The sequence below is a fragment of the Anolis sagrei genome, chromosome 3 (assembly GCF_037176765.1).
Source record: "Anolis sagrei isolate rAnoSag1 chromosome 3, rAnoSag1.mat, whole genome shotgun sequence".
NCBI classification, from domain to species: Eukaryota; Metazoa; Chordata; class Lepidosauria; order Squamata; family Dactyloidae; genus Anolis; species Anolis sagrei.
In genome coordinates this window covers 172817688-172831925 of record NC_090023.1, presented here as the reverse complement: position 1 = coordinate 172831925, position 14238 = coordinate 172817688, and the positions used below count along the sequence as shown (strand labels likewise).

The 14238-nt window shown below is 42.3% G+C and overlaps 1 protein-coding gene across 1 annotated transcript in view; it reads left to right on the top strand.

Moving 5' to 3' along the window:
• Window positions 1–14238, top strand: part of CDH23 (cadherin related 23) — a 648000-nt gene that overhangs the window by 415044 nt on the left and 218718 nt on the right. The window contains exon 20 of the mRNA XM_067465691.1: window positions 2200–2312. Within this exon, the coding sequence (XP_067321792.1) occupies window positions 2200–2312 (113 nt within the window). The remainder of the gene's footprint in view (window positions 1–2199; window positions 2313–14238) is intronic.

Sequence of the window (14238 nt, the reverse complement as noted above, 5' to 3'; positions counted from 1 at the left end):
TTGACAGATAATGTCTTGGTTAGGCTAGACTTGCTGGGACTTGCAACTTTTACAGGGATGAGCAACACATTAAAATGCTCTAGCCCAGAAGGCTTGTGAATCCAAATGAGTTCCAGATGGCTTCTAGGATTCTGACTCTGTTGAGGCCCTAGTTGAACTCTGTTGTGGGTAAATAACCATGGGAGTGCACATGATAACTCCTAAGCATGCTTCCTCATGGAGGGGAGCTAAACCAGGCCACTGGTCTTCTAAGGAAGAGGCAGCAACTAAATAAAGAGATTAATGTACATTTTGTTTTCACTCAGCTTCTCAGCCATCTTGCCTGCCCTGCAAAATGGGTCCCTGACTTCCTGTAAACTGCACAGCCACAGCACAAGAGCCCTTTAACTCTATACAATTATAACTCTGTGATTCCATTTTAACTGGCATAGCCACGTCTATTGGAATACTTGAGTTTGTAGTCTGGCTGAGAATTATAACATGTAATTCCAAGGACTACACATGAAGGAATCACTATTATTAAAGTGTAATTGTATTGTATAAAAGCCTGGGATATATATATTTTTTGTCTTCACACATATTAATTTGTACTTTCCTTTGGAGATGCAGCACTGTTTTCTCTTGTTGGCACTTGCCCTTTTAATGGGCAAACAGGGATTTGTTATTGCCCAACTTTATTCTCCATCTTCATCGCTACGATACTTCATCTTGTTGATGGGAAGCTTCCCACTGGAGTGGAAATCATCTATCGGACAGATGGGAAGCTGTTTAACCTCAGCAGACTGAAAGCCAAAACCAAGGTTACAACAACATCTGTTACAGAACTCCAGTATGCTGATGACAATGTCGTCTGTGCGCATTCAGAAGAAGTTCTACAAGCCACTTTAAACACCTTCGCAGAAGCATACGAGAAGCTTGGCCTGTCATTGAACATCGAGAAAACCAAAGTGCTGTTCCAGCAGTCACCAGACAAACCCTCTCCAATGCCAGAAATACAGCTTAATGGTGTAACATTAGAAAATGTTAACCGTTTCCACTACCTTGACAGCCACCTCTCCACCAAAGTCAACATTGACACTGAAATACAACACCACCTGAGCTCTGCGAGTGCAACATTTTTTGAATGAAGCAGAGAGTGTTTGAGGACCGGGACATCCGTAGGGATACCAAGGTGCTTGTTTATAAAGCTATTGTCCTCCCAACCCTGCTATATGTCTGCGAAACGTGGACTGCCTACAAACGTCACATGCAACTCCTGGAACGATTCCATCAGCGCTGCCTCCGAAAAATCCTGCAAATCTCTTGGGAAGACAAGCGGACAAATGTCAGCGTGCTGGAAGAAGCAAAGACCACCAGCATTGAAGCGAGGGTCCTCCGCCATCAACTCCGCTGGACCGGCCACATTGTCCAGATGCCCGACCACCGTCTCCCAAAGCAGTTGCTCTACTCTGAACTCAAGAATGGAAAATGGAATGCTGGAGGGCAGGAAAAGAGATTTGAATATGGGCTCAAAGCCAACCTTAAAAACGCTGGCATAGACACTGAGAACTGGGAAGCCCTGGCCCTTAACTGCTCCAGCTGGAGGTCAGCTGTGGCTAGCAGTGCTGCATAATTTGAAGAGGCACGAATGGAGGGTGAAACAGGGAGATGTGCCAAGAGGAAGGTGCATCAAGCCAACCCCGACTGAGACCGCCTTCCACCTGGAAACCAATGCCCTCACTGCGGGAGAAGATGCAGATCAAGAATAGGGCTCCACAGCCACATACGGACCCACCAGAATACTGAACCTGGAAGACTATCCTACTTGGCCAACGAGGGATCGCCTAAGTAAGTTTAATGGGTTCAATGAGAATTGCTTGGGAATATTCTCTGAGAGGCTTGCGGAGACCGTTGTTGTTGTTGTTGTTGTTGTTGTTATTCTTATTGTTATACCCTGTTTTATCTCTCCAGGGATGCAAAGCGGCTTGACATAAAAGCCTTAACACAAAATTTAAAATATACAAATATACAAAAATTAAAACAGAATTAAACACAAACAGCAGTAAAAAAAATCAGTTAAAATCCATCAAAACTATATACCTGCATTGTCCACTATGCTCTATAACACGAAAACCTCTCTATTTCTTTTGGCATGTGCATCACAAACATTCCACCTGTCAATTCATATTTCTCTCTTTACTCTATTTTTTGTTTCTACAGGTGAAATCACCACAACCTCTCTTTTGGACCGGGAAGCGAAATCAGAATATATACTTATTGTTCGGGCAGTGGATGGTGGTGTGGGTCACAACCAAAAAACTGGCATTGCCACTGTGAGTTGAAATTATCCTTCCCCTCCTCAAAACTGATATCGTGATGCTCAAATCCCCATTAGAAGAATAGGGTTCCCTTGTGTCAACAAAAATTACGTAAGGATCAGAAATTGATGTCTGTGTTTCACTGCTTTTAGAAATTGTGAAGGAAAGGCCAAGCAACTCAATTAGGACCTATGGTCTGTATATATACATCATTTCTACATTTTCTGATTGAACAATGATAAATGAATGGAATAGCTTTGGAGTAGGTTTATAGAAGTATTATTTTAACTCAAGTATTATTGAGGAGTACTTTATCTATTTGTGATGCTAACTAGGACTGCTGAGGCTAACAGTTAAAATCTTTGGGAGGGGTCACTTAAGTCCCACTCTTATTCTGCATTTTGTAATCACATTAAAAGATATTAGCCTAAAGGTGTAAGCTTTTGTATAGAACATTTGTATCAAAGCCCATTTTTTTCACAAAATATAACTTACATAAGGGAGACAGATGGCCATGCCTAACACAAAAGGATAATCTGATCAAAACCCTGCATACTGTATTTAAATGGATCGCTGTCATCATCGGCAATCCCTTGTGTCCGAGTATGGTTGTCTTCCAAATATAGGGTCTTGGTGGTAGGTCTGTAAGTAACCGTAGAGACCTATTCATGATCTGCATGTTCTTCTGCAGTGAGGACATCAGTTTCCAGGTGGAAGGTTGTCCCGGTCAGGGTTGGCTTGACGAGCCTTCCTCTTGACACGTTTCTCCCGTTCACCTCCATTCGTGTCTCTTTTGAATTTCACAGCACTGTTGGGCCAGACCTTTCTAGTTCTGAGTGTCTATGCCACAGTTTTAAAGGTTAACTTTAAGCCCATTGTGCTGCCACGCACTGGGCCTGTAATAATTGTCTTTTGAACAGGACGTGCACTTTGTGCCCAGCGGGAAGCCAGGGTGCCTTGATAGAGAGGCCCTAAGGATTTTCCTCTGGAAGAGTCTTTAGAGGCTTGAAAGGTTTAACAAACTCCTTTATTGTTGAACAAATTAAACAAATACTTCTTCAATCTTCAACGACAATCATACAAATTACTGGTGGCTTTCTTAATCTTGTCCACAAGGGACAGGTAACTGGCTTTGAGAACTATTTCTTTTCTTTTGAAAGGAAAACCCTTTTTTAACCTCTCCCAGGCAATCTACTATCTAGGCTTTGCTGATGTGGGTCCTACTACCGGTTCCAAACTACTTCTTGGGTACAGTCAAGGCTTTGTAGATACTCCAGCTGGTGTTCTTTGGGTCTGTAAAATTGCTTCCCCCGAATGCTATAAGGCTGAGAGGCTGTAAGTCCCAGCCAGAGCTTTGGGACTATTTCTCCCCGGAAGCTGTTTCCCCCGAAGCTGTAGGGAATGAAGCTTTTCTGCAGGTGGAGCTGGTCCACGTCCTGTAGCCTAATTTCCTTCTGTAAGAATGAACTAAAAATGGCTCCCTCTCCTCCCAGGGCCCTGGGGAAAGGGGCGGAACCAAAACTTAACAATGATTGATAGGTCATTGGCCCTATAATTGCAAACCAAGGGAAGTCATCTTTGCAGAATGCCTGAAACCTTGGAATGCATGCAAACCTTTAATAGAAAAAAAATGAAGTTGGAGCTCCTGGTACAGCTGTACCAGCACACCCATATTTAAATCTCTTTTCCTGTCCACCAACATTCAGTTTTCCATTCTTGGGCATATTTAAATGGATGGTCCACTTGGAAATCATCTAAACATTGAACTGTTTCACCATCATCATCAAAACAGGAATTTTAAAATATTACATTGCTTGGAATTTGTAATAATAATAATAATAATAATAATAATAACAACTACTACTACTACAACAACTACTACTACTACTACTTTATTTTTATACCCCGCCAACCATCTCCTCTAGGGGACTCGGGGCAGCTTACAAGGGAAAAGCCCAAAATTACAGTTAAAACACACAAGTAAAACACTTTAACCAATTAAAACATCAGATAAAACAAATACAACACAATTGAAAGTAATATAAAAACAATATGGCTGAAACAAACATAGCTGAGGTACAGAATCAATGAGTGCAATACATTTTTACAGGAGCGCACTTGAATGCAATACATTTTTAAAGGAGCGCAGAAAAGTGCAACAATACAGTAAACTGGGCAGGAAGTACTATCATAACACATGTTGGGGTAGATTATATACTGGTGTAAAGTGCGGAACTTCAAGTAGGGACAGGAACGTTACTGGTGAGCTGCTTAATCAAAAGCACACTGGAACATCCAGGTTTTTAGTTGACTCTGAAAGGAGGACAAGGTGGGAGCCTGTCTGATCTCCCTGGGGAGGGAGTTCCAGAGCCAGGAGGCCACCACCGAGAAGGCTCTTTCCCTCATCCCGACCAACCATGCATGAGACGGCAGGGGGAGAGAGAGAGAGAGCAGTGCCTCCCCAGAAGATCTCAAGGTACACACTGGTTCTTAGAGGAAGATGCGATTGCGGAGATGAACAGATCCCGAACCATTTAGGGCTTTATAGGTGATGACCTGCACCTTGAATTGGGACCGGAAACTTATTGGAAGCTAGTGGAGCTGTTGACCGCTCTCTGTAACCAACTCCCATGAGTAATAAGATGACATTGGCTGCAATGAATGACAGGAAATTTGGTTCCTACTTGTGCATACCACACAACAGTCTTTTCACAATAGAGCAAGGATTCACTTTAAATCCATTTTCTGCCTCTTGCAGAATTCTGGGATTTGTAGTCTAGGGAGGGGTCTTTAAACTGGTCAGCCAGACAGGTCCTGGGCTTCACTAAACTACAAATCCCAGAATTCTGCAGGAGACAAAAACTGAGTTTAAAGTGGATCCATGCTCTAGTGCAATGGTTCTCAACCTGTGGATCCCCAGATGTTTTGGCCTTCAACTCCCAGAAATCCTAAGAGCTGGTAAACTGGCTGGGATTTCTGGGAGTCATAAGCCAAAACATCTGGGAACCACTGCTCTAGTGTAATGAGGCTGATATGCAGGACATAGAAAGGTTACTTTGAACCATAACTTCCAGAAGACCCCAGCCTCCGTGGTCACTGTATATGTCAGGAAGCATGGATACATCAAGAAGCCAAAAAGATGTTCACACAAATCTAGTCACAGTTGTCTTTAAATAACCTATGAGGAGAAGGACTGTTTGACTGTAAATGGCTTTCCCTCAAGGAAATGTATCTGGAATCATTAAAAAGGGACTAGAGGGAACACACAGAAAGATGTGGTTGCTGACAATCATGCATCAGCTTCTAGCAGATCATCAAAACGACTGGGTGGTCTTCTCCTTGCCCTTTTATCTCTTTGATGAAACATTTCCAGATAATGATGAATGCAATGTACCTCAGGTCTGTTTGTAAGCATCTCCCATTCACATTCAGTTCTGCATCCCAACAAGGAACCTGCATTCGGGAAGATTATCGTAAGAGACTTGTGACTGTAGGTGGTGTCAGTGTCCCTTCTAGGCAGTATCTGAGAAATGATACTTTTACACATTTTGTGCAATCTGATCTCACTACTTGTAAATACCTCCCAAACCATTTTAGAACATGGTTGTTACCCTAGAAAAGAGGTTGCCACCCAGATGCTGTTGGACGTTTTCCTTTCCCCATAACTATAACTCTAGGACTGATTGGAAATGGCATCTGTCAGCGTCTTGTGATATCTCCATCTTGAAACAAAACCCGCTATATTTGGTTGTCTTTATTTATTTATTTATTTATTTATTTATTTTACTGTATTTGTATACCTGCCTTTTCAGCCCTCAGGCGACTCAGGGTAGTTTACAGAGGCAACGATGCCCAATACACCATAAAACATTTAAAAGCATGAACACATAATATAAAACCATAACAATATTATTAAAAACATACATCAATTACATCTCCTAATAAAAACTTTGTCCAATCTCGTCGTTCCAATTCTTGTCATTTATCTTGCATTTTCAAATGCTTGTTCAAACAACCAAGTCTTGACTCTTTTCTGAAATGTTAAGAGGGAGGGGGCTGATCTAATGTCCCTAGGAAGGGTGTTCCATAGCTTAGGGGCCACCACTGAGAAGGTCCTGTCTCTTATCCCCACCAAACGTGTTTGTGACACAGGCAGGATCGAGAGCAGGGTCTCCCCGGATGATCTTAAAGTCCTAGCAGGTTCATAAAGGGAGATGCGTTCAGACAGGTAAGTTGGGCCAGAACCATTTAGGGCTTGATAGGCTAAATCCAGCACTTTGAATTGTGCCCAGTAGCAGACTGGCAGCCAGTGGAGCTGGCGCAACAGAGGAGTTGTATGCTCCATTGGCTGCCAGTTTGCTACCGGGCACAACTCAAAGTACTGGCTTTTGCCTTTAAAGCCTTAAACGGTTCCACCCCAGCTTACCTGTCCAAACGTATCTCTCCCTACGAACCAGCTAGGAGCTTAAGATCGTCTGGGGAAGCCCTGCTCTTGATCCCACCTCCTTTGCAGATGAGATTGGCAAGAACGAGAGACAGGGTCTTTTCAGCAGTGCCCCCATGGCTATGGAACACCCTCTTTAGGGATATCAGATCAGTGCCCTCACTCCTAATATTTCGAAAGAGAGTCAAAACCTAGCTTTTTGAGCAAGCATTTGCAAATGCAGTGTAACATGCTAATTTAGATCTACGGAATGATTGGACGATGCGACTGGATAATGACTTTAGTAATGAGATGCTGAGGACTTGTGTTTTTATTGTTTTTATTGTTTCTACTGTTTTTATATAGCTTATATTATACGTTAATGTTCTTAATTATATTTTATGTTATTGGGGGCATTGATTGCCAGGTGTGAACAGTCGTAAACCACCTTGAGTTGCCTTCGGGCTGAGAAAGGCGGAATATAAATATGGGAAGAAGAAGATAAGGTGGATAGGAATATATCTGGTACAGGAGATAACATGGAAACAGAGCAATTTGACAGGAACAGGATCATCTCAGTTTAACATACATATATGAATAATGATGTAATATAGGAATTCGGGTTAAACAGTGAAAATAGATCACAGTACAATCGTTTATCATAGGGGTCATCAGTCGAAGGCACAACGAAACATGCACGTCTTTAGTTCCTTGCGGAATGTGGCTAGGGAGGGTGCCTGCCTAATCTCCCTAGTGAGGGAGTTCCAGAGACGGGGGGCCACCACCGAGAATGCCCTCTCCCTCGTCCCCACCAGTTGCGCCTGAGACAGAGGCAGGAGTGAGGGAAGGGCATCCCCGAAAGATCTTAAAGACCGTGTGGGCTCGTATGGGAGGAGGCGGTCACGCAGATAGGCAGGTCCTGAACCGTTTAGAGTTTTATAGGTGATAACCTGCACCTTGTATTGGGACCGGAAACTTATCGGCAGCCAGTGGAGCTGTTTAAACAGGAGGGTTGCCCGCTCTCTGTAACTTTCTCCAGTTAACAATCTGGCCGCCGATCTTTGCACCAGCTGTAGTTTCCGAACCGTCTTCAAGGGCAGCCCAACATAGAGTGCATTACAGTAGTCTAATCTTGAGGTAACTAAGGCATGGACCACCATGGTCAAATCAGACTTCTTGAATCATAGAATCATAGAATCATAGAATCAAAGAGTTGGAAGAGACCTCATGGGCCATCCAGTCCAACCCCCTGCCAAGAAGCAGAAATATTGCATTCAAATCACCCCTGACAGATGGCCATCCAGCCTCTGTTTAAAAGCTTCCAAAGAAGGAGCCTCCACCAGACTCCGGGGCAGAGAGTTCCACTGCTGAACGGCTCTCACAGTCAGGAAGTTCTTCCTCATGTTCAGATGGAATCTCCTCTTTTGTAGTTTGAAGCCATTATTCCACGTCCTAGTCTCCAGGGAAGCAGAAAACAAGCTTGCTCCCTCCTCCCTGTGGCTTCCTCTCACATATTTATACATGGCTATCATATCCCCTCTCAGCCTTCTCTTCTTCAGGCTAAACATGCCCAGCTCCTTAAGCCGCTCCTCATAGGGCTTGTTCTCCAGACCTTTTATCATTTTAGTCGCTCTCCTCTGGACACATTCCGGCTTGTCAATATCTCTCTTGAATTGTGGTGCCCAGAATTGGGGTACGAGATAAATAAATAAATAAGGAAGGAAGGCAGTCAGGCAAGAAGGCAGGGAGGAAAGGAGGGAGCCGTGGTGCCACAGCCACTTCCTCCGCCACAGAGCTATCTGAAGAGCTCTCAGCTGCCACGTGTCTCTGCCTCAGTCCTCCTCTCAGCCTGGGGACACGGCAGGCCACCACAGATGTGCAGGAGAAAGGAGCCCAAAGGACCACATCCTGCCCACAGGCCAGGGTTTGCCCTTGCCTGTTTTAGACCTAACCTGTTGTTGTTGTTGTTGTTGATGATGATGATGATGATGATGATGATGATGATGATGATACACAAAGACAAATGGTAAAAAAACCTTCTTCCTTTAAAAACTAGTATTATTTCTCTGAGGAAAATCGTGAGTGGGTGCCCAGAAATCTTGCAGAGATAGCTCTATGTGTGCAGTACAATCACGGATGCACCATCAGTGTTCTCCACAACACTCCTAATGTCTAGAATTGTCCTTGGTTCCACCACATTTCCCTTTATTATCTTGTGATTTTTTTTAGCCATTCCATTTTCTTATCACCTTTTTTCTCTAGCAATATTATGATTTCCCTTTGTTCACTATAACAACGTTCTGTTACTTTTTTCCAATACCCTGTTCATTCTGCTGTTCAGTCACTCCTTTTCCTCTCTTGCTCATTCTCTTTTTTATTCCTCCCTCTTCTCCTCTTTTTATATTTACTGTGCTGTTTTCCTCATCCACTTCCACATTTAGAGATTGGGTATATGAGGTCCCTGCTGGCCAGATATTCTTTGAGCAATCAGTGACTGTTCACTCTACCAGGTGACTGCCCCAGGGCACCTAACTAATAGGCATTTCAAACACTTTAAATAATTTACCAGGACAATGAAAAACCAAGGCAACTGATCTGATTGCATGCCTGAGCTTCTCTGGCCGGCTTTTGGAAATGTACTCTAAAAGCACAAAGTGCTCCTATGGGTTGTTCTCGTATCTAGGCTGAACCAAATTGTCACTGTTTTTTTCTTTTGCGGTTTTCTTACCAAAATTTGAAATATTTTATGGGTTATTATGTTGCATTATCTGAAAAATACCCTTTTTATTGAGATTACTTTACACCACACTCCACACTACCCTGCAATATTTTCTGTAGTTAAGAACAGATAAAATCTCAGCACTCAGTCAAATGTCACATACAGAACAAGAATGCAGCTTTCTATGGTGTGATGTGATACCACTGAATTTCATATAGACAGACAAATACACTACAGCAAGCAGAATTCCATATTGGGTTGCTGTGAGTTTTCCAGAAGCATTCTCTCCTGACATTTCACCCACATCCATGGCAAACATCCTCAGAGGTTGAGGGGTTTGTTGGAAACTAGGTAAGTGAGGTTTATATATCTGTGGATCACACTTGCCTCAAGCAAATAGGAGTTCTTTCTCCCAACCTGGCCATTCCACAGATATATAAACCTCACTTACCTAGTTTCCAACAGACCCTTAATGTGGGTGAAACATAGGGAGAGAATGCTTCTGGAACATGGCCATAAATTTATTTATTTACTTCATTTATATACCGCTTTTCTCAGCCCTCAGGCGACTCAAAGCGGTTAACAACAGCAAAACATCATAAAACGATTATGGGAAAGTTAAAACAAGAGCTTCATCAACAATTAAACATCAATATAATAATCATTAGCGTCTCATCAGTAAAATCAGAATCCAATCTCAACATCTGTTAATCCATGTTCCTATATTCATTACACTGCTTAATCGAATGCTTGTTCGAACAGCCAGGTCTTCACTTTCCTCCAAAACGCCAATAGGGATGGGGCCGATCTGATATCTATAGGAAGGGCGTTCCACAGCCGAGGGGCCACCACTGAGAAGGCCCTCTCTCTCTCGTTCCTGCCAGGCGTGCCTGTGATGCAGGCAAGACTGAGAGCAGGGCTTCCCCAGATGATGTTAATGTCCTAGTTGGTTCATAGGAGGAGATGCGAGGAGGTAAGTAGGGCCAGAACCGTTTAAGGCTTTATAGGCTAACGCCAGCACTTTGAATAAAGCTCAGAAAACTCAAAGCAACCCAGCGATTCTGGCCATAAAAGCCTTCAACAACACAGAATCCCATATTGTAGTGGGACCAAATACAGCTGCATGACTGGGAACTGGTGCACCAAAAATTGAAATTAAAAAAACCCTAAACATTTGTCTCTGCTAATGAAGTTGGGATGAGAAACATTTGTGTATATTACTCATTCTGAGAATGCTCTGTTCATAGTCAGATCTCCAGGTGTATCTTGACAATAAACGTGCATCTACACTAGAATTAATTCAGTTTGACACCGTTTTAACTGACATGGCTCCATGCTATGGAATCCTGGGAGCTGTAGCTTTACAGAGTCTTTATCCTTCTCTGCCAAAGTCTGTTGGTGTGCCAGCAAACTACAATTCCTATTATTCCATAGCGTTTCTTCGTGGCAGTTAAATTGGTGCCAGACTGCATTAATGATACAGTGGAGATTCAGCCTAGGCTGTTGCCAGATGCTTCTTAGGAGCACAGATGTGGAGTTTGTTTCCAAAACTTACCAAATTCACACTTTAAAAAATGATTTATGGGTGGCAACACATTGTTGGCTAGGAGTAATAAGTGTGTGACATTGTTGGCAGTCACACACTTATTAAAACAGGGCTTGAAACATTGTATGTTATAGCCATAGAATGCATATTCTTAGCACAGTTTTTTTCCCCCCTGTAAAATTTGTTCAGATGGATTTGGTACCTTTCAGCTAAACATTTTCCAAGTGGCATTTTAAAGATGCTGGAGAATATTAGTTTCTTATGAGAACACTCCAGTTGTTTTTGTTTTTTTTTCCTGTCAGGAGTGACTTGAGAAACTGCGAATTGCTTCTGATGTGAGAGAATTGGCCATCTGCAAGGATATTGCCCAGGAGATGCCCAGATGTTTTGGCATCCTGTGGGAGGTTTCTCTCATGTCCTCACATGAGAAGCTGGAGCTGACAGATGGGAGCTCCCCAGATTCGAACCACAGATCTTCAGCAGCACTGCCAGTTTAACCAATTCACCACGGGGGCTCTGTTGCGCAGCAGTGGATTTTACTCAGTGCCCAAAGTCCAAATGCAATAGATACAGACAAGAGGAAAAATGAACAGAAAAATCTTTACTCTTTACTCAGCAGACATGAAACATAATGTTGTATACAAAAATCAAACAGTGCAAGAAACTTTAATAGTCCACAAAATAAGGCATCTTCATCTTAAATCAAATGAGAGAGCAAAAATAAACCTTGAGTAAATAGCTTTTCCACCATAGCCCCCTTCAGAGTTGCTTCTCCAAACTGCTCCTCAGAGCAAAGTCTTTGAGCATAGATATCCTCAGAGAGAAAACTCTCCAGAAGCTCTCCACCTTCCACACCCACTCAGTATTTTTAAAAACCCATACAATTATACCCTATCGGATGTGGTCCAAGCTTGCTGGTTGACCTACATTACCAGCTGTACATAATAATTAACACTCAAATGAAAGCAAAAATAAACCTTGAGTAAATAGCTTTTCCACCATAGCCTCCTTCAGAGTTGCTTCTCCAAACTGCTCCTCAGAGCAAAGTCTTTGAGCATAGATCTCCTCAGAGAAAAAGCTCTCCAGAATCTCTCCACCATCCACACCCACTCAGTATTTTTAAAAACCCATACAGTTATACCCATCGGGTGTCGTCCAAGCTTGCTGGTTGACCTACATTACCAGCTGTACATAAAAATTAACACCATAAGGCAGTGGTTCTCAACCTGGGGTCCCCAAATGTTTTTGGCCTACAACTCCCAGAAATCCCAGCTAGTTTACCAGCTGTTAGGGTTTCTGGGAGTTGTAGGCCAAAACACCTGGGGACCACTGCCATAAGGTTTTTCTTCAACACACACACAATTGGTCCTGCTACAACTTACCACAACAGGCTCATCACTCAAGTGTGGAACACATTTTCAAAACTAAAGAGCCTTTTGTCATTTTGCAGAAGTCTGAAACTATAACACCTGCAACAAATACTGTCAGTATGCATCTTTTTTGGCATCTTAACAATGTTGTGTTCAAGTCATTATACCTTATTAAATTCCCACAGTAGCAACAGTCACATACTTATTAAAACCTTCTTATGACATCATATCCTCCTGATGCACAATACTGACCATCCCCCCCCCCCCCGCCCATTCTTCCAGTCATTTCACTCTCAATAGTACTAATGTGGAAACAGTCTAAGTTGTACATTGTGCAATATTCAAGGTAATAGCCTTGTAAGCAAAATGTCCCTCAGTATATCAAAATAGTGCTAGCATGCCTTTTATTCTCAATCATAATTTATTTTCCATTTCTACACAAGATGATGAATACACTGGGCTCCATAGGAGAGATACAATAACAATGAAGTCAATTACCTCCTGTTTACTATGTTGACTGATTACCCCCTGAGCAGTTCTTTTAAAACTATTGGGAACATGAATACCATTGATTGTAGAAATGCTCACTCATATTATCACCAATCACCACAGCTATGAGGGACAGAGTGCAATCGCTTTTAACAATACAATCTTCTAATGTCAACTCAGAAATAAGACCCATTAAGTGATAGTTTAGCCTAAATCACAATTTAAACTGAATGTGGCTTTCAGTGCTAATTCAGTTGACCACTGATAAAGTTATATACACTATATATAGTTTAAAAGGCCAGTGTCTCAAACTAGATGTTCGCATAAGATTTTTTTAAATTTAAAAAATCACATACACACAGTTATGAATATTGTGGAATTGTTTTCAGCAAAAAAGAACCTTACTAATATTGAAACAGAGCTTCATAAATAGACGAATGTCCCCCATTTGTTTGTTTTTTTTCCTTTCATTTTCTGTGCATTATAATTGCTACATTTAAAGGTAGTCGTAGTGGTGGTGGTAGCAGCAGCAGTGGTATCTTATCTATTTCTATTTCAGTTTTATCCCAACACTGATACTCAAAACGGTTTACAAAAATATGAACAGAGGTAAAAATATATGGGTAAAACATACAAAAGTTATCACTAAAAGTGTTGAAACCATTTAAAACATATACGAGGGGTATTTTTTAAGTAAGGTCTGTTTTGTTGTAGACACTAGTAGTTCGCACGCATACCGCAATGAGTACGTGCGTCGTGTACCGGCATGCCTCGGGAACAACTGTGCTCAGTTTCCGCTCTGTAGCTAACCTGTACGGTTCTGTTCTGTGCTTTAAAAATGTTTAAGACTATCAACTCACCCTCCACATGTGAGGTTCGCTCAGTGATACGGTTTTTGTCAGCAAGGAACCTGCCTGCTGAAGAAATTCATCGACAGATTTGTGAAGTGTACAGTGATACTGTTATGAGTGAAAGCAAAGTGCGTAAGTGGGTATGACAATTCAAAGATGGCTGTGACAACGTCCATGATAAGGACCGCTCCGGTCGCCCTTCTTTGATTACAGACAATTTGGTGGCTTCAGTTGAAGCGAGGATTGGTGAGAGCAGGTGCTACACAATAATAGGTCTCTCAAACGAATTTCCTGAGATGTTGAGATCAGTGCTTTACAACATTGTTTCTGAACACCTAAAGTTTAGGAAACTGCTCCCGTTGGGTTCCAAAACTCCTAACAGAGGACCACAAAAACCAAAGATTTGAGTGTGCGATCAAATCAAATTGTCTGTTTTTCCGGGCTATATGGCCATGTTCTGGAGGCAATTTTTCTCCTGACATTTCGCCTGTATCTATGGCAAGCATCCTCAGAGGTAGTGAGGTCTGTTGGAAGAAGGAAAAA